The 19,641-nt window shown below is 39.3% G+C and overlaps 3 protein-coding genes and 1 pseudogene across 4 annotated transcripts; 3 read left to right on the top strand and 1 right to left on the bottom strand.

The window, feature by feature from the left end:
- The first annotated feature begins 2,560 nt into the window (after positions 1-2,560).
- On the top strand, positions 2,561-3,881 carry LOC309689840 (leukotriene B4 receptor 1-like). Its single transcript, XM_082506503.1, has one exon. The coding sequence runs from the start codon at positions 2,698-2,700 to the stop codon at positions 3,685-3,687; it is 990 nt and encodes a 329-aa protein (XP_082362629.1). The 5' UTR covers positions 2,561-2,697; the 3' UTR covers positions 3,688-3,881.
- Positions 3,882-7,649: 3,768 nt separating this feature from the next.
- LOC309689841 (leukotriene B4 receptor 1-like) lies at positions 7,650-8,743 on the top strand (annotated as a pseudogene). Its single transcript has one exon. The product of its transcript is annotated as a leukotriene B4 receptor 1-like (transcript).
- Positions 8,744-10,821: 2,078 nt separating this feature from the next.
- On the bottom strand, positions 10,822-13,115 carry LOC309688712 (inactive serine protease 35-like). The gene is made up of 2 exons (XM_082504616.1): positions 12,891-13,115; positions 10,822-12,425 (listed from the first exon to the last, which is right to left on the bottom strand). The coding sequence occupies exons 1-2, from the start codon at positions 12,917-12,919 to the stop codon at positions 10,982-10,984; spliced, it is 1,473 nt and encodes a 490-aa protein (XP_082360742.1). The 5' UTR covers positions 12,920-13,115; the 3' UTR covers positions 10,822-10,981.
- Positions 13,116-13,707: 592 nt separating this feature from the next.
- On the top strand, positions 13,708-15,717 carry LOC309688713 (leukotriene B4 receptor 1-like). The gene has a single exon (XM_082504617.1). It carries the CDS (start codon positions 13,872-13,874, stop codon positions 14,781-14,783), a length of 912 nt encoding a protein of 303 aa, XP_082360743.1. The 5' UTR covers positions 13,708-13,871; the 3' UTR covers positions 14,784-15,717.
- The last annotated feature ends 3,924 nt before the right edge of the window (positions 15,718-19,641 follow it).

The raw sequence follows: 19,641 nt of genomic DNA, 5'->3' as shown, positions 1-19,641 counted from the left end.
CCTTAGCACCTGGTTGATGAGGGAACAAGGTTGTTAATGATTGCAATGATTTACAAGTTTCACTGTTATATGTTATGTAAGGTAAAGATAATTAATTGTTATTAATGAAAAAGGAAAAGGGCAAAAGTAACACACGGTTCGATTTACAAATGGTCCTGTATGCTGTAGCTCTTACAGTGTGTTCACATACACGGCTGTTTAATAAAAGGATTGTGAACCATCAGTTTGAGACACCATCTTTTCAACCGGGGACAGGGGGACTGTCCTCACCTGGCTTGTAACTGCCTCTTACTGTTTATCTTACTGAGGCAACTTTTATTCCTCATTTTATGACAGACAAACCCCCACTGTCAATAAAGTCCCTACTTTACACAGTTGCACACCAGGAATTATAGCTAATCCAACTCATTTGGGATTCAGAGGTTGAGAGCTTTAAGGTCACATTAAATGCTTTGAGAATAAAAGTCCACAACTGTCCTTTAAACAAGGGTTGACCAAGTCATCCTTAAAAAACAAACTTATGGAACATTTCCTGTTCTTCTGATCTGCACCTGCCCCTATTATCTAAGGAAACCTGAGCACATTGTATTCTAATCTTTGGTTTATTCTACTCACGATATGTGACACATAGTAGTACCCCAAACAGTCTCTTAGAAGTTCTGAATAACTTTGAAAGGAATATTAATACTGATAATATGTCATTTTCAAGCTGCCAAAAACTGATTGCCACCTATAACTTGTCACTGAAACAATATTTTTGCTTCAAACTTGCTGGATGTCATTCAGAAGGGTTATATGTGACACATTATACCCCAAAGTGTCCCTTTGAAGCATTGAATACCTTTTAAAGGAACATTAACACTGATAATATGCCATTTTCCAGCTGCCAAAAACTGATTGCCGCCTATAACTTGTGACTAAAATACTTTTTTTTCCTCCAAACTTACTGGAAATCATTCAGAAGAGTTATATATGACACCCTATACCCCAACCAATCCCTTGGAACCTTTGAATACCCTTTAAGGGAACATTAAAGCTGCTAATATGCCATTTTCCAGCTGCTAAAAAGTGATTGCCGCCTATAACTTGTCACTGAAACAATATTTCTGCTTCAAACTTGCTGGATATCTTTCGGAAGGGTCATATGTGACACATTATACTGCTAACTTAAAGCTAGCCTTTATTGGACAGAACAAAGAAACTCAAATGTCCAAAACCTTGTAATTCACAAAATAACACAAAAAATGGAGTAATGGCCTAATGTAAACAGGTGGGAGGAGATCCTCTTAAACAAATCAGGGACAGTAAGTAATAGTAAAGACAAAACACAAGGGAAAACCAAATGTCATGCCAATAAAGCACCTTTGAATTAAAAAAAAAACAAATAAACCCCAACAATTACATCAAAGTAAATAAGAGAACAGCAATGGAACTATACTAACATAGCAGAAACAGGGGGTATAGTGGAGGCAAAATACAAGGAAACCAAGGAACTACGTGTATATATATATAAATTCCTTGCCACCAGTAACTACAACTCTAACATGTAAAAAAACACAAAATACTGGAATAATTAAACCAATCGAAAGCAAAGCTGAACTCAAAAGTTGGGAACAATAATGAAATTCATTAAGAATCAAACACATAAATGAATGAATTAACCTCCTAAGACCTGAACTCTTCCACAGCATGCATTTTTAATTTCTCTTTGATATTTGGGCATATTGGGGCCCAATGAATGTAAAAACAAAGAATTACCAGATTTTTTTTTTACCTTATTTTTGTTTTTATGAAAAATCAGAGCCACATATGAGGATATTCGTTTAAAATTTTGATAGAACAGTAGCAGTATAATGTCCTCGTAAGTGGATATCAGGCCCTTGTAGAGCAAAATTGAGTATTTTGGTCTAAATAACCCAAAATGTGATGTCCACATATGTGGACGCCAGGTCCTAGGAGGTTAAAAAATAAACGAATAAATGAATAATTTGGGATACAAGGATACTCAAAGCAACTGTGTTTTGTTTTGTTCTTACATAAGCTATGCTCATGGCCACTTTAAGAGGTATCTCTTCCTAGTAACATGCTGAACTTCCTTTTGCCTACTCTGAGATGAGTCCTACTACCACGGTGCCATCAGCAAACTTGATGATGATGATGTAGATATAAAGCACCAACAACTGATTTCCAACAACTTTGAAGTAGTAACAGTATTTCAGTGACAAATTGTAGGCGGTAATCACTTTTTGGCAGCTTGAAAATGGCATATTATCGGTATTAATGTTCCTTTCAAAGTTATTCAGAAGCTCTAAGGGACTGTATGTGTGTGTGACACTTCTGGTCGCTATGGCACAACCTCTTTCAGTCTTTCAGTCGCTACATTTATGGCGTGACCCTTTAACATACCAAGTTGTACAAAGCATGTAAAAAGCAGAAGTGAGCAGTGTTGCTAAACTTATTAAAACAGGAAGTTGCAGCTGGCTATGTTTGCAGTGTAAAATTAAGAAAGCTGAAAATAAATCTTCTAATCGTCTAGCTCCTTCTGCACAATGACACCATATTAGGACACAATTCTCTGACAATATCTTTATTATTAGTTCCTCTTTCACTTCATCAAAAATAACATCTTGTTTGTGTGGGTGCACATTTATTATCATCATCACTTGTTCAGTGCACAACAGTCAGCAAGTTTGCAGCATGGCACAATTCAGCTCCACCACGGTTACTTCTAACATCTCCTCTTCTGGGGATTCATCTCATCCTTCCTTGGACTCCAGGGGTGTGGTTCCTGCAGTAATGATGTCCATCTGCTTCCTGATGGGATTTCCTGGAAACATCACTGTCATCATTCTCAAGCCAAACTGGGAGAACATGTCCAGTTTGAGTCAAAGTTTGATGCTGAGTCTGGCTGTGTCAGACCTGCTGTGCTTGGTTACCCTTCCACTGTGGATTTACTCATTCCTCTATGGGTGGACCTTTAGGCTGGTGGGCTGCAAAATCATAACATATTTTGTGTATTGCAGTCTTTATGCCAGTCTGCTGACTTTAACTGTGCTGAGCATCCAGCGTTACCTTCAGGTCGTTCACCTGCAGAGGAGTTTAAATAGGGTAAGAGCAAAGATGCTGCTGCTTCCGCTCTGGCTGGCTGTGATGATCCTGTCCACTCCTGAGTTAGTATTTCGACAGCTGGTAGAACAGCAACACTGGACAAAATGCAAAAATAAACACTCTTCTGATGGTCAGAGGATGGCTAGTGTGTTGACAGAGACTCTTGTAGGATCTGTGTCCCTTTCTGTCATTGTTTTTTCATACATTAGTCTCTACAGAAAGGTGAATCGGGCAGCCTTTTTCAACAATCCACAGACCACCAGACTGATTACCAGCATCATTGTGACCTTTGTTGCCCTGTGGATGCCATATCTTGTCATTAATGTGCTTAGTTTGGTAGCTATTTCCCTAAAAATTGAGGGCCTGCTGAAGTTTTGTGAAGACAGCTGGAACACTGTTGCAGCACTAACATTTCTAAACAGTACCATGAATCCACTCCTGTATGCCTTTACTTCAATTCGTTTGTCCACTTTGTGCCAGGAAATTGCTGAATATTTCCAACAGAAAATCAGAGCTCGTCAAACTCTGTCAATGACAACAGATATAACTGTGGGAGCAACATCTCAATGTGAGCTTTGAGAACTTATTGTTTTTCTGCTGACACAGAAAATAGTATTTTAAGTCCAAAGATTTCCTTACAGCTGGCTGGTTGTGATTTAATGATTAATTCTGAGGTTAATCTAAAAAAGGTACATTAAACTGTTTTTTTAAGCACATTAATTGGGTCTCATCAGTTGTGATCACTTTCATGATCATACTTTATTGGGCAACTTTCACATTAACTGTAAGCCAGAGATCATGTTTCAGCAGTTTTAACAAACAGAAAGCAACTGAGAGTAAATACAGTAGGTAAATGTAACCCAAATAAAATCCTTCCATAACCAAATAGGTTAGCTTTGCCTGATCTTACCAACCAATGGTGAAACGCAGCCCTCTGAGGCAACTAGGTAACTGACTTCTTCCCTCAAATATTTATATCTATGAGAGTGACAGCTGATACCACCATACATTTTTTGTTTAGATGGTTGTGGGGGCGCTCGTATACATACATGCATGTGTGTGTGTGTGTGTGTGTTTTATATATATATATATATATATATATATATATATATATAAAAAAAAAAAAACACCCAGCACGCCCCTGCGGGCGGTTTATCCTTCAAGCTCGGGTCCTCTACCAGAGGCCTGGGAGCTTGAGGGTCCTGCGCAGTATCTTAGCTGTTCCCAGGACTGCGCTCTTCTGGACAGAGCTCTCCGATGTTGTTCCCGGGATCTGCTATATATATATATATATATATATATATATATATATATATATATAAGGCTGGACTGAAAGACAGCACGGAGGCACTAATCATGGCAGCACAGGAACAAGCTCTGAGCACAAGATCCATAGAGGCTGGGGTAGAGGCCATAGAGGCAAGACCCCAGGTGCATGCTGTGTATGCCCCTGAGAGAATCCAGCACATAACAGCATGGTGCAATATGCTAGCAGACAAGGCATACATGGAACACCATAACCAAGCGGCCGGCATAGTGTACGGGAACATCTGTGCCGAGTTTAACGTGGAAGTCCCGAGTCTGTGTGTTATCTCCCCCTGCTGGTAATGAACTTCTGCATGCATGTTTCATTTTACGTTTTGGAGATGCAAAGCATGAAATGGACACAGTGGACCGGCACGTCTATTACACATTTTACTTTGACATCGGTCAGTTGTAACACAATTAATCAGGTTTAAATTTCAGAATAGTGTGATTTGTCATTTGTACTTCTCTTCTAGATATATTCAATGTATTAAAAGGATATACTACCCATAAAAAGTCGAAATGTCGTTGTCATTAGCTTTGTTTTGTTTTTTAACAGGGACAATGTAAATTAATAAATTTGCAAATTTTCATTCATATTCATATTAGATCTTAAAAGCAACATAAAAACAAAATAAATTAAATAAAAGGTAGGAAGAAGGAGAAATGAGAAAAAAAATACATAACAGAAAACCTATACTAAAAACAATAACACAACATGCCACTGGGAGAATAAAACCACCTCAATGCTGACAAAACTGATTATCAATCAACTATCTTTTTAACTGATGTTTGAAACTATTATATGTATCCTGTTCTCTGACAGAGATGGGTACTTCTCAGACACATTGTGCTCTGTATCTGTACACCTGGCTATATCTCTGACTAAAGCGTGCAGGGTCACGCAGCGATGTGGTAAGCACACATTCTAAAAATGTTTTAGGAAAACAGCAGTAAACCACAAAGGCTGGAAAACACTTTACTTTACTTAAAGCACAATTTGGATATGAATGGAAATTTTGATCAGAGTGTGAGCTGCAGCGCCCTTTGCTGGTGTGGAGTGGTACTGTATCATAGCATGCAACAGGCAAATCTGAGAGGTACTTTGACTAAGCTACATTTCTTGTTTCTGTCTATCAGGCCCCAAACAGCCAATGACTTACAGGCATAGAGTACCATATATGTATAATTTCCAAAATAAGGGTTTTATATACCACACTAAAAAAAAAAAAAAGCAAAAGAAGATATCTAAATACACAGTGATAAAAAAAAATACCCTATTTTAAGAAATATGAGCTCATAAAAGACATGAACTAAAGTGAACTCTACTCAGAAATAATTCTCAACAATAAAAACGAGACGCTGAGACTCTGAAGACTGTTTCACTCTACTGAAGCACACTGGTTCAAAACACTGGTTCAAAACGCTTTTATCAAAGCAGCTCTGGCATATTTTGCATTTTTTGGCTTATGTTATAGGAGCCTTCATCGCAAAAATAATAAGGGATGGGATTAGGTTAATGAGTTTAAACAATGGTTGCTAGAGAACTCAGCATGCGACAAGAGTCTTTTACATTCATTTCTGAAGACGTCGTTGTGCTGATCTACTGCATTGTCTATGTTGTCAGCTTTCATTTCTATGTAAAGATATATATCCATCCATGTTAAGCTGGCAGGTAGCACCTGGCTAACAAGACACCTACCCGGATTCATTACCGTCATTATAAGTCAAAAATAAAGTTGCATATTTCCCAAAGTAATGATATATCTAAATGTATAAAACATTTGTCTCCTGTAACTCTGAGTTGCACAACATGAATTGAACCACAAGAAAGTCTATGACTCATGACTATAGATTGGAGCAAACCGTTAGCCACAATGATGACATCAGGCTGTATGTCAGGAGTGAAGGAGTGTCAGATACAGACACCGTTTGTTATGAAGTATACACTTTAGAAACCAAACAGCTGTGAGCTAAGTCGATGCTGCAACACATGTGTACATATGTGCATCTAGAGACTACTGGTCAGCTTTAGTGATGAGATGCAGACATCCTGGACAGAGATGAATGCTGGTTTGACCAAGGAATCATGGAGGCCATTTATGTGAAAAGAGAACAGTTACTTCTGAACTGAGGAAGGTCCTAAGAGCACATCCGTCAACACCTTACAGTGCGGTGACTGCAGCCTTACCCCAAACTCGCTGTTAATAGCACTGTCACTGTTGCAACAACAGACATGTGGAGTGGTAAGAGAAGAACCCAATTTCAGGCACTGACTTTACTGCAGGTGAGCTTTATTTACAATTCGTGAGAATACAAACAGAGGCAGAGATGGGAAGGGACAAAAACTAAGAAAAACCTAAACTGGGAAGAACGAACAAAACAAACCTGAAGCCATGAAACGCAGAAGAAGAAGTCACTTGGATGAGGAGTCAAACATTTCTCCCACTGAAAATATGGCATTGAAATGAAAGGAATCAACTTTCAGGTATTTCCTAATCTGGTTTATTAAGAGATATCTTCATCAAGATATTGAATTGTCATTCATTTCTGGTTGTAGGTTAATATAGCCAGACTGTATTATAAATTATAAAACTTATGTCTCCAGAGTTATGAGCTGAATTGTGAATTAGTGTGAAATCCATGAGAAGTAAATTTGTATTACCAGTTTTAAAAAAAGAAACAAAAAAAACCCCTACACTGATTTGCGGGTGGAAAAATTTTAATGCAGTTTCATGTTCAACTCTATTTCTACAAAAAGCTAAAGTGAAAGTTAGTGAAAGACATGCAAATATGCTTACATACAAAAATGCAAAAACTGTAAATAAAATAAACACATCCACAGCTCCCAATAAATGCTCTCCTTGTTGTAAAAACAAAACAAAAAAACATAGCTGTCCAACCACATTTCTAAGCTTCTATGATGTTAAATGGCTCAAAATCCTTAAAAAGTAGAAAATCTACAATTCGATGACATCAAAGTGTGAAAGTTTGACTTATGTTTCTAGATGTTCTTATACTGGTGCTCTCTGAATAAATGGAAATAAATGCAAAGATTTTTAAAAAGAGTCATGCAAAAATCCCGAAACCATGAATGCAAATGTTTGAATCAGCATCACAGTATCCTTGTTATTAGTTCCTCTTTGCCTTCACCAAAAGTAACGACTTGTTCATGTGGCTGCACATTTATCATCATCATCACTTGTTCAGTGCACAACAATCAGCAAGTTTGCAGCATGGCACAAGTCAACTCCACCGTGGCTACCTATAACATCTCCTCCTCTCCTGGATATTCAACTGGGACTGTCTGGTACTCCACCAATCTGGTTCCTGCAGTGGTGCTATCCATCTGCTTCCTGCTGGGATTCCCTGGAAACATCGCTGTCATCATTCTCAAGCCAAACTGGGAGAACATGTCCAGTCTGAGCCAGAGTTTGATGCCGAGTCTGGCTGTGTCAGACCTGCTCTGCCTGGGTACCCTTCCATTGTGGATTTACTCTTTCCTCTATAGCTGGACCTTCAGCTTGGTGCCCTGCAAACTCATAACATATTTTGTGTATGGCAGTGTTTATGCCAGTCTGCTGACTGTGACGGTGCTCAGTGTCCAGCGATACCTTCAGGTTATTCACCTGCAGAGGAGTTTAAATCAGGTAAGAGCAAGGAAGCTGCTGCTTCCACTCTGGCTGTCTGCAATGACCCTGTCCACTCCTGCTTTACTAGCTCAACAGCTAGTTGAAGTATATCAGCAAAGGATATATTGAAGACCTCAGTACTCATCTGAGGGACAGAGGATGGCTATACTGTTGACAGAGGCCCTTGTAGGATTTGTGTCCCTTTCGGTCATTGTTTTTTCATACATCAGTCTCTACAGAAAGGTGAATCGGGCAGCCTTTTTCAACAATCCACAGACCACAAAACTGATTACCAGCATCATTGTGACCTTTGTCATCCTGTGGGTCCCATATTTTGTTATCGATGTGCTGGGTGTGGCAGCCATTTCCCTAAAAAATGAGGCCCTGCTAACATTTTGTGAAGACAGCTGGAATACTGTTGGAGCACTAACATTTGTAAATGGTGCAATCAATCCACTCCTGTATGCCTTTACTTCTGATCGTTTGTCCACAATGTGGCAAAAAATTGCTGAAAATTTAATACAGAAGTTCAGAATAGCTCAAACCCTGCCTGAGTCAAGAGATATCACTACAGAACCAGCATCTTAGAGATTTCCCTGCATGGCAGAGTTCAACCACACTGTTATATTACTAATATTATTATTATAATTAATAATAAGATAACATAAGATTATGTATAATGAATATTGTATCTTAAGTGAAGAGATCTCCTCTCTCCTGCTGATGCACACAGGGTGCAGTCCACTCTATCTATCACAGAAAGCTGTTGATGATTGGTGGTTTAATAATAAACTATGAGGTTAAGCAACATCTCCTGTCAAATCGACTGTGTGCTAAACCTGATTTTTCCAAAACCAAATCAATGAGTTTTGCTGCCTAACCTAACCAACCACAGTCTACCAATGCTGAAAGCAGCCAAAAAGCCCCAGTATACCCACCACAATGGTCGCTTTCCCCACTGCTGCAAACTCCCTTGTGTTGCAGGACAATTTTCACATCACATCCTGTGTCATGAGACACAATCCTTGCTGTGGTCTGGATCTTTGCACCTTGGCACAATGCGCTGCGGTTGGTTGAAGACACGAGTGCACAATCAAACCGTTCTTTACAGCCATTTTAATGACAATCCTGTTAACTATACCTTTAGATAATTTTAGGTGATGTATGAATAAAGTAAATGAAGTAATTTCCATGTTGCAAGTCATTTAAATTTTTTCATTGGCTTCATTGGCTTATATACTGTTACAGTGGTTAGCACTGTTGCCTCACAGCAAGAAAGTCCTGAGTTCAATTCTAACATGTTTTCCCTGTGTTTGGATGGGTTCTCTCCGGGGACTCCGGTTTCCTTCCCCAGTCCAAAGACATGCAGTTAGTGGGGATAGGTTAATTGGAAACTCTAAATTGCCTATAGGTGTGAATGTGAGTGCAAATGGTTGCCTGTGTCTATGTGTTAACCCTGCTCTCATTCCCCTTAATGTATCTGTAACATGCAACTTCTTTCGGTGCTTTGCTACTGGAAACTGAATTTCCCGAAGGCACCCACCCGAGGGATTAATAAAGTTTCATCTAATCTAATCTAATCAAATCTAAGATGTAACAAAGGCAGTGATTAATAGAGTGTGTACTGTGTCGCCCTTTGCTGGTGTTGAGTGGTACTGCATCATACAGTGCAACCGGTGAATCTGGTACTCTGAAGAGCTCCTTTCCTTGTTTCTGTTTGCATGTACAGTGAGTTCAAGTTAAGCTGGAAATCAAAGAAACAAGGAAGTTTTTTTGTTGTGTCTGTAATTAGAAAGGGGCCTCAGTTTATTTTGGGTGATTTGTGGTGAAGCAGAAATCAGTACACTGGTTCATGCTGCTGCTGAAGTCTAAAGAGCTCGAGTATATGCTGGATGTCCTGCATATTATTTCCAAGAAGTCACTGTATCTTTATCCAGTGTAGCATAACAAAATTTTGAAAGAAAAATAAAAGTATAAAATGTGGATGAATATGAAATATGAAGGATACATCAATATATTGATCTCAGTGACCCTCGTGGCTCAGACTTGTCTGCTTTGGTTTGTATCAGAAATTTTATTTCATTTCTTTACAGAAAGAATTACACAAGAAAACGTGTTTGTTGCATCAACACTGTCAAAAATCATCAAAAGTACAGTAATAAAAAATCCATACATATGTTATGTAGACCAGTATTTCCTTAACAAGTACAACTAAAACCAACTTCTCTAAATAACCCAATAAATGGCTGAACAGGATACAGATCCAGAATCAGAGACAAATGCAGCAGTCTTCAACTCAAGGTTGGTCTGTCAAACTCTCATTGAAGAGAGAAGCTGATTTCAGATCATATTTTTTTCACATTTTTACAATTTATTAAAAGCTGCAGCTCTTTTAAACCCACAATCCTATTATATACAATTTAGAAATAGAAAAAACAACAACTGTTGCTAAAATTGAAATTAAAGTGACTTAAATAATAAAAAGAAAAGAAAACTCATCCACTCCTTGTCTGTGCTTAAGGTTCATGACTTCAGCCTTTGCAGTTAAAAGTTGCAGTTAAGTTTAAAGACATCACTATTATTCTAACCTCCAACCAGACTGTGGCAGTGGGATTGCATTATGGATCATGTAGGTATTATGTTTTCACATTATTTGATGAAGAATTCTTTTATGGAAATGTTTTACTGGAAACTATATATATATATATATATATATATATATATATATATATATATATATATATATATATATATATATATATATATATATATATAATTTTTATTTATTTTTTTTAATCAAGGATTAATTGTTTAGCACCAATGATGAGACAGTTTTCTACAGGTTTTATACACAGTGTCCCTGATCTTTGAGTCCCTTTAAAGGTGTCTTCAGCTCTTTGCCTCTCACATACCCTCTGCTCTGTCTCTCTGTATCTTCAGACCTCTTTACAAAGACTTGGATCTCCATGGATCCAGTGGCAGATCTGGGCGTATTTAGGAGGTGTGATCCTCACTGCAACATTAAAGTCCCTCTGCTCACCCCCCTCCACCTTCACCCAATGATGGCCTGAAAACACTCCAATCACCCTCCTCTTCCACTTCCCCTTGCTGCCTGTGTGTCCCGCTTCCTGCCTGAGTCGGATGTAAACACCCGCCCCTGTAGCACCGGTCTGCGCGTCGCAGTGCTGATACATCAGATCATCAGACTCCTTTGCCACTGAGCAGAAGCGATAAACCACCCTCTCATCTCCGATACCGTCAGGCAGGTTTTTGTCAGCATCATAGCCTGAGAAGTGGATCCTTGTGAGGGGTGCAGTCGAGGGTGCTACTCCGAGCTCCATGTGCTTTTGCTTTACTGGTCGTTTCAGCTCCAGAAGGGCGTAGTCATAGTCGGGGGAAAGAGAATTAGTAGAGTTCTGGGTGTGGATCCATCCTTTAGGGATTTTTGTTTGCTTAACTCGAGTCCAGCGAAACACTGGTTCCTGTGTGGCCCCAGTACTGCGGCGGACACGATTGAGGCCTTTTCGTCTCCCTCTTCTCTCAGACTTTTTGTCTCCACCATCAGCTGTTCCCTCCTCAGCCCTTTTTCTCCCTCTACGTCTTCTACCTTCAACTCCCTTTCTCCCTCTCTCCCCAACTAAACTATTCATCTCCCCACCTCCATCCATTAGCTTCTCCTCTCCTTCCTTCTCACCTTTCTCAGCCCCTCCTTTCCTTCCTTGTCTTCTCCTCCCTCCTCTTCTCCTCCCCCCACTTCCTCTTGTAGTTTTCAGCTGTAACAAACCTACTCTAACCTTCCTGGCACCCTCCAGGTAGTCCCTGCCATCATGGATGCAGTGTGCTGCTGTTAGCACATGTTTTGAAGATATCAGGACTCCAGAACAGCCCGTAGAGATGCGGACTGCAGCAGAGAACGGGTAGTTGGTGATGAAATGGGAGTCTGAGATCACAAAACGACCATCTGCTCCATAAACCTGCCGTTTCCTGCGGGGAAGACCTGTTGAATGTGCCGGTGGTCTTGTAGACATCTTGTTGATTCCCTGCAAACTCATGTCTGTATGTGTGCGAGTGCCATTTTCATACAGCGTCTCATATCCCAGATTTCTCTCTTGCTCAGTTTGGTCTACAGGTGGTAGGGTGCTTTGACATTCTATTCCACAGAGCATCTTTGCCGCTCTTCTTTCTAATTCTTCTTTTTCCTCTTCCTTCCCTGTGAACAAAGGTGTTCTTAAAAGTGCTGTGCGTGTGGCCACCAGCTCAGGAAGGCTCTGTCTGGTCCACCTGTGCACCTCGTTGCTCTCACTGTTGCCAAAAACACCAGAAGCTGAAAGTGCAGCTACACAGAGCAGCACACACTTCAAATGAGTCAGGGCCATCCCGCTGAAAATACAGTAAAAAAAATAAATATTTGAGAGTTGGAGAGAAATACCAAAAGATTTTTACACTGAGGCTAGGAGTTAAACGACCAGCAGATGGCGCACAAGCTTTATGTATGAATTGAAAATAGCTCGGCAGCTAAATGTTTAAGATTTCACTTTAAATTAAAATGACATGTTAGTTATTTCCGTTAACTTTGAAAAGTATTTCTAATCTAATCACGAAATATAATCATTACCTTTCCTATAAAACCGAAAACATATTTTCTGGATCCAAACTAATGTATTTATTGCAAAGTTAAGCAGGTCAATAACAAACAACGTGAAAGCTATGAAAATAAATCGGCATAACCCGTAAATTTAAAAATATATACATTTTACAGATATTCTTAGGAAGGGCATATTAATGTAAATAAGCTAATGTGACCTTTTCGTTGTTAGCGGCATGAAAAATATAAAACATTCCTACCTGCAGATAAAATAAATAAGCACTCCCATTTAGCGTTGTCCTTACTGTGGATTTAAAAAAACTCTCTCTATCCGAAATACTTCCCGCAGACTGCTTCCATCATTTGCTGAGCTCAAAGGAAAAAAAAGAGGGGGATCGCAATGAGAGGCAGCGTGCAGGGTCCTCATAGGCATCCACATCCCACTCCGAAGTATAAAAAAAAAAGTCAGCACCAGGCATGCAGAGGGATGAACCAGCCCAGCAGCACGAAGGCTTTTGTATTTTTAGCAAGTGATGACATCATGTTTGAGGTCAAAGTTGCAGTCGTGTGGACACAGATTCCGGTTTATGTTGCTATTTCGTTCTTTTAGAACTGTATTTAAACATAAACATTTATTGCTCTTACATATAAATCAGCCTCGAGAAACTTTGAGTGTAGGTTTGTGTGTGTGTGTGTGTGTGTGTGTGTGTGTGTGTGTGTGTGTGTGTGTGTGTGTGTGTGTGTGTGTGTGTGTATTAAATGTATCTCAAACGACCTATCAAAGTGTTTCTAGACATGAGTCCAGTGCAGCTCTTACCTGTAGTTTAACCCCTGCTGTTTATGTCAACAAAGACTCTGCTACAGGCAATTACTCGTTATTCCTATCCTATTAGTTGCTGCTGCAGAGATTTTATTCTTGTGTTATTGTGTTATTCTCATGTTTTGTCAACCTTTGTTGACCTCTATGAAGTCAAAATAGCCTGACCAGTTCCGAGGAAAGTGGAAAACATCCAGTTCTATGACGTAAACGCTGAAAATTAGTTCTCAGTCTTTATACATGTGAAATCTATACTTCCTTGGTGTTGTTCCATCTGTTGTGACAATGTGATACTAAGGGATTAATCCTCATTTGCATTAGCATCACAGTTTCCTTGTTATTAGTTCCCCTTTGATTCCTCAAAAGGTGAACACCTTCAACATTTATCATTATTAGTGCGTGCCACTCACACCAAGTTTCCAGCATGGCACAAGTCAACTCCACCACGGTTACTTCTAACATCTCTTCCTCTCCTGGAGATTCACCTCATCCTTCTTTGGACTCCAGGAGTCTTGTTCCTGCAGTGGTGCTGTCCATCTGCTTTCTGCTGGGATTCCCTGGAAACATTGCTGTCATCATTCTTAAGCCAAACTGGGAGAACATGTCCAGTCTGAGCCAGAGTTTGATGCTGAATCTGGCTGTGTCAGACCTGCTCTGCTTTGTTACCATTCCACTGTGGATTTACTATTTTCTCTATGGCTGGACCTTCAGCCTGGTAGCCTGCAAGCTCGTAACGTACATTGGGTACTGCAGCATTTATGCCGGTCTGCTGACTGTGACTGTGCTCAGTGTTCAGCGTTACCTTCAGGTGGTTCACCTACAGAGGAGTTTAAATCTAGTGAAAGCAAGGTTGCTGCTGGCTCCTCTCTGGCTGGCTTCGATGACCCTGTCCATCCCTGCTTTAGTGGTTCGATGGCTGGACAAAGATCAGCACTGGACACGTTGCAAACCTCACTACTCCTCCAAGGGTCAGAGGGTAGCTGTGGTGTTGACAGGACTCCTGGTAGGAGTTGTGTCATTTTCTGTCATGGCTTTTTCATACATCAGTCTCTACAGAAAGCTGAATCGAGCAGCCTTTTTCAACAATCCACAGACCACCAGACTGATTACCAGCATCATAGTGACTGTATTTGTCCTGTGGGTGCCATATCGTGCCATGAATGTGGTGGAGATTGCAGCTGTTTCCCTTGATAACAAATCCTTGTTAAAGTTTAGCGAGGACATCTGGAACGCTTTTGCCTCTGTAACATTTGTAAACAGTGCCGTAAATCCACTCCTTTATGCCTTTACTTCTAATCGTTTGTTCAGTCTTTGCCAAAAAATGCTGAACATTTAGTGGAGAAGTTCAGATTTCCCCAAAATCTGTCTAAGTCAACAGATGTCACTGAAGAAGCAGCACCTCAATGTTGAACATCTTTGGAGAATAATTTTTGCCCTGCTGATACTGGAAATTATATTTTGAGTCAAAATATCTCCTCTCTCCTTCTGATACGCACAGGGTCCTCTTTATTTGTCACAGGCAACTGTTGGTGATTGGTGGTTTAATGATGAATTTCAAGGTTAAGCAACATCTCCCCTCAAATCAATCGTGCGCTGATTACATCTGGTCCTCAGCCAGAGCTTAAAAACACATGATTGTTGAAAAGGAATGAGGCAAACATTCAATAGAATCAAAGTACCTATCAAATTACATATAATTACAAAGAATTTCATCTGAAATTATAATGTAATCTCCATTAATCTGAGACAGCTGGGAAATTGAAGTAATCATATCAATGACAGTGACACCAGCTGATATCAACCATTCACTGGCTTGATGACAATCAAAGCAGTTTCTACATGTTTTTAATTTTCTCATGTTGAGTTTGGGTGTTTTTGTGGACTTTATATCCATCAGCCAGTCAGAAGAAACAACAATTAATGAAAAGATTGAATAAATGTTTTCACTGGAGCTCCTTCATCAACAGGAACAGCCTTCTGTCTGTGATGTTACCAACAGAAAGGACAGAGAGAGTGCTGCTCTAATACAGCAAGCAGATGTGTGTAAACTCAATTATCCTTCCATTAACTCATCATTTCACTTTTATTTTGTTAATACATTTGTTTATATTCATCGGCATTTTAAAATAGTATAAAAATAGGCACATTGTACCATGCCATTAAAAGCATATAAAGGGAATTTTAAAATTCAAAATGGTGAATGGTTTTACCAAAAGTGTAGTTATCACAGGAAGAGGAAGTACCTGTATGTTCTTCCTATTAAGAGTGGGAACACAATGAAAAATGATTTCTCCATAGCTTTAAATGTTCTGTAATAGTTTAAATGTTTATTAGAGAAAGTTTTGTGAATTCTGAATGTTTATATTTATCTAAGTTCATGAGGATTTGATGAGAACACTGAAAGCACCTTCATTTCTGTACTGTAAATGCAAAGCTAGCAGCTGGCTAGCTAGAGACCAACCCAGGTTCAGGTTACCTAACTCAACAATAAGGTAACATATTTCTCAAATACTATATAGTATCATTATGGGTACAGAAAAGTACTTAAATGATCTCCTATAATTCTCAATTGTATTTAATACTGATGTGATATATTTATAAATTAGCTCTAGTTTGTTCCAAAACCATTGCATAGTTTTAGTTCCACAGTTTATCATATTATACAAGAGTGTTACGCACACATATACTGTTACAAGGTAACTGTGTGTGTGTGTGTGTGTGTGTGTCCGCTTCATAGTAGTATATATAACCCACAGTTCAGCAAAGATGACTTCCAGAGAAATTGATTTGTATTTTTAAAGGGTTCACTTTGTTACTTCCACAGCATCTGTGATTATATTTGTGGAAATTCTCAATAAAACTCTGCATTGTTCTTCCACTGAAATGTTTCAGGATATTTGCACTGATATGTTTGATTAGCCAAGTCACCCTTTTTATGCTCTCAGGCTTTATGGACAGCTGTCTTGTTCAACCTGTAACCTCAGTACAAAACTCTGTCTAGACACTACTGGTAAATCCATCCCACCCAAAGAGTCAGGACTACTGCAGGAGAGAATGTGGTTGGTGATTCAGTATTTCCCCCAGCTGTTCCTTTGGGCCCAGGCGAGGTTTTCTCCTGCCTCTTGTAAGGAACAGAAGAAACTCTTTCCCATCCAAGTTTGACTTGTCTGGTCTCTGTGCACCCCTGCCAAGATGCTCATTAAAGATTTTCACAATGTGTAACACACACTTTTGGTAATCAAAAGGGGGTTTTCTGGACTGGCAAAGCAGGAAAACATACAAAGCTGAATCATTTTTAAACTTGGATGCAAAGTCTTGAATACAAAACAAAATGACAAAAGTTGATAACTAAACATATCTTGGCAAGAAGTCTGAGAACAGAAAAAACCAAACGATGTATAAAAAATAATAATATAACATTTATTTTAGTCAAAATAAATGTTTCAAGTCCTTTAACTCCTCACTGATCAATAATGCAAAGTTATAAAAAGTCAGCATCATCCGTCAGCTCTCCTAAAGAAAATACTGAAAAAAAATTAGGGAGGACCAAACAAACTTACTATTAAAAACCATTACAAGCTATTAAAAAAAATAAAGAAAACATCAAATTTAAATGTTATTACATGTTTGCTATTTTATTTCATCTAACTGGGACAGTTGCCGGGGGCCAGGTTCAGCTTATTGGTGTGGGCATCCACAGCAGTCCCAGTTTCTTATGTGAGTCAATTTTCTCATTGGGAAAATTTAATTCTCGCCCTTGACACATCTAAAGAGTCGCAGAAAAAGGCTTAAAGTGATGTAGTGACTACAGACTGCACAATATCAATGAAACTCAGTGATTTGTAACAACGAGAGGCAGAACAATTGTCAGCGATGCAAAGTGGGATCAGCTTTGATTGCTGAAGTGACTGCCCATAGGAGTGAATGATACCACTGATTGACAAGTTGTTTAACACATCACAGGTTTACCTTCATGATCAGAGCTTGAACATCCAATAGCAATTTAACCTTTAACTACAAAGCGATGAGAGCGACTCACTTCATATATGGACAAAGCTTTGAAGGGGACATTACAATGATTCAAATGGGGCTAAAGTGATCCTCGACTTAAAGAGAATCATAAAGGACTATAAAGTGTGAAGACTGGTTCCTTCTTAGATCTCTCCATGCTACCATTTAACCCTTAAGTGCAAAACTAAGCCAGCTAGCTCCTGACTGTAGCAAGATCTTTCTAAAATAATATTTCTATTTTTAAACCGGATGATTAAATTAGTAGAAATAAGGAAACAAGCCATTGACACAAGGTCACAGTTCTCCATATGAAATTATCAAAATGTATTCAGTAAGTGGAGTCCAGTCTATGGGGAGCTAGAGATAACAGCATTTTATTGCCCTGGGACAATTGATGACTCACTGTTGCCTGCTCAGTGCTATCTTCTCACGCATCTCAGATTTGCTTTTCTTTCCCCCACATCCCTCAATTACTAATCTCTCCTCTGCTGTCCAGCCCTTTATTTAACTCTTCTTTCTTTTTGTCTTCAATTCCTCCGTCCCTGAACACCGTCTCTAGAGTCAACAAAACAAAAACAGCAGCCCCCTCTCCCAATAAGAAACTTGCTACAGCTGCCAGGAGAAGAGGTGAGGATAGAAACATGACTGAGGAAAAAGCAAAGAAGAGAAGAGGAGATGGTTTACCTTGGCTCACTCTGTGTCTCATAATAGAGCTTTTTTGTTTTCTGTCCAGCTGTAATTCTTAGTTTTAGTGGGAGACTGCAGTTAAATGGAAATCCCCCCCCCACACACACAGCACCAATCTAAGAGATTTCAGGTTCAGTGTGACCTCTTGAGAAACATGAATCTGATAAAGTTTGTCTGAGATCTCCAGCTGTAAGCACAAATCAACAAAGTAAGGTAAATAGAGCGGCAGTAAACTGTTTGGATCTTGACAAAAAGGGTTTGGTTAGGAGAATAGGTTCGTGGGATGAAGCAGACAGAAGAAATGTCTTGCAATGAGTGTCAGGGTGTGTTTGTCTGTTTGGTTAATCCTTCATGTGCATACATGTCACCGGGTGAGTTAGACAGACATTCCAATTGGTTTGTTTAATAGGTATGAAACTGCTTGCACTGACAGCTATAATTATGCCATAACATGCCTACCAAATATGACCTTAAAATTTTTTGAGATAAATTCATATCATGTTTTCATATTTACCTTTTTTATTGTGGCTCAAACAATCTGACGGCGTCTTAGCTTTTTCTCAGCAGTGCAGAGCTTGAACTTCAATATTTTGTATGACCACCTTTAGCCTTCAACACAGTCTGAACTCTGGCAAATTCTAATGGTGCTTTTGTGCACTCATAATTCCATCACCTTTGACAAGATCCCCAACACCACCGGCTCAAATGAAGCCCCAAACCATGAAAGAGCCTCCACTGTCTGCAGCCATCTTTTACAGATGGCTGCAGACATTCACTGTTGTTCCAGTCTGTTGACCACTGCCTTATATTCTGATGACAATTTGAAATAAAAATGTCAGATTTAATTTATTAGTCGATGAGACCTGTGGCCATGTGGTCAAAGGTCATGACTTTCAGACCGAGTTCATCGACTGTATCTAGTTTTTAGGCCTGCCACTTTTCTTCAGTCCTCCACTTGTTCAGTTTCCTCAAACATTTTAAGGATGCACTACACACCAGAGATATACCAAGTGTTTTCCTAATAGCTCTGTGAGAATCACATTTTTGGTGAAGAAAAAAATAAAATTTTATGCCTGTAAAAATGTGTTATGTTTGGCATTTTTTGTCAGTTCAAATAAACAAGTCAGAACAAATTATTTGTTGTTGCTGTTAGCAAAAAGTACAGAAGGGTATCATTTCAAATCTTTAGAGTTGTCTGTTATGCGTAGGCACAAAACTGGTTCATCCTTTGCGTTAGGGGCAGGGATAGCTCAGTAAGTAGGGTGTTCACCCCATGAACTACCTACTAAGTTGGGGGTTCAAATCCACAGAACGGCTACCCTGAGGTACCCCTAAGCAAGGTACCGTCTCTACACACTGCTCCCCGGTGCTGGATTGGTGGCTGCCCACTGCTTCACTGAGTGAATGGGTTAAATGCAGAAGACTAATTTCCTACAGGATTCAGAATCAGAATCAGAAAGGGTTTTATTGCCAAATGTTGAGCAGGTTTACATTAG

Source organism: Aulonocara stuartgranti, assembly GCF_965226115.1.
Source record: "Aulonocara stuartgranti genome assembly, chromosome: 15".
NCBI lineage: Eukaryota > Metazoa > Chordata > Actinopteri > Cichliformes > Cichlidae > Aulonocara > Aulonocara stuartgranti.
This window is presented reverse-complemented; position numbering and strand designations above follow the sequence as displayed.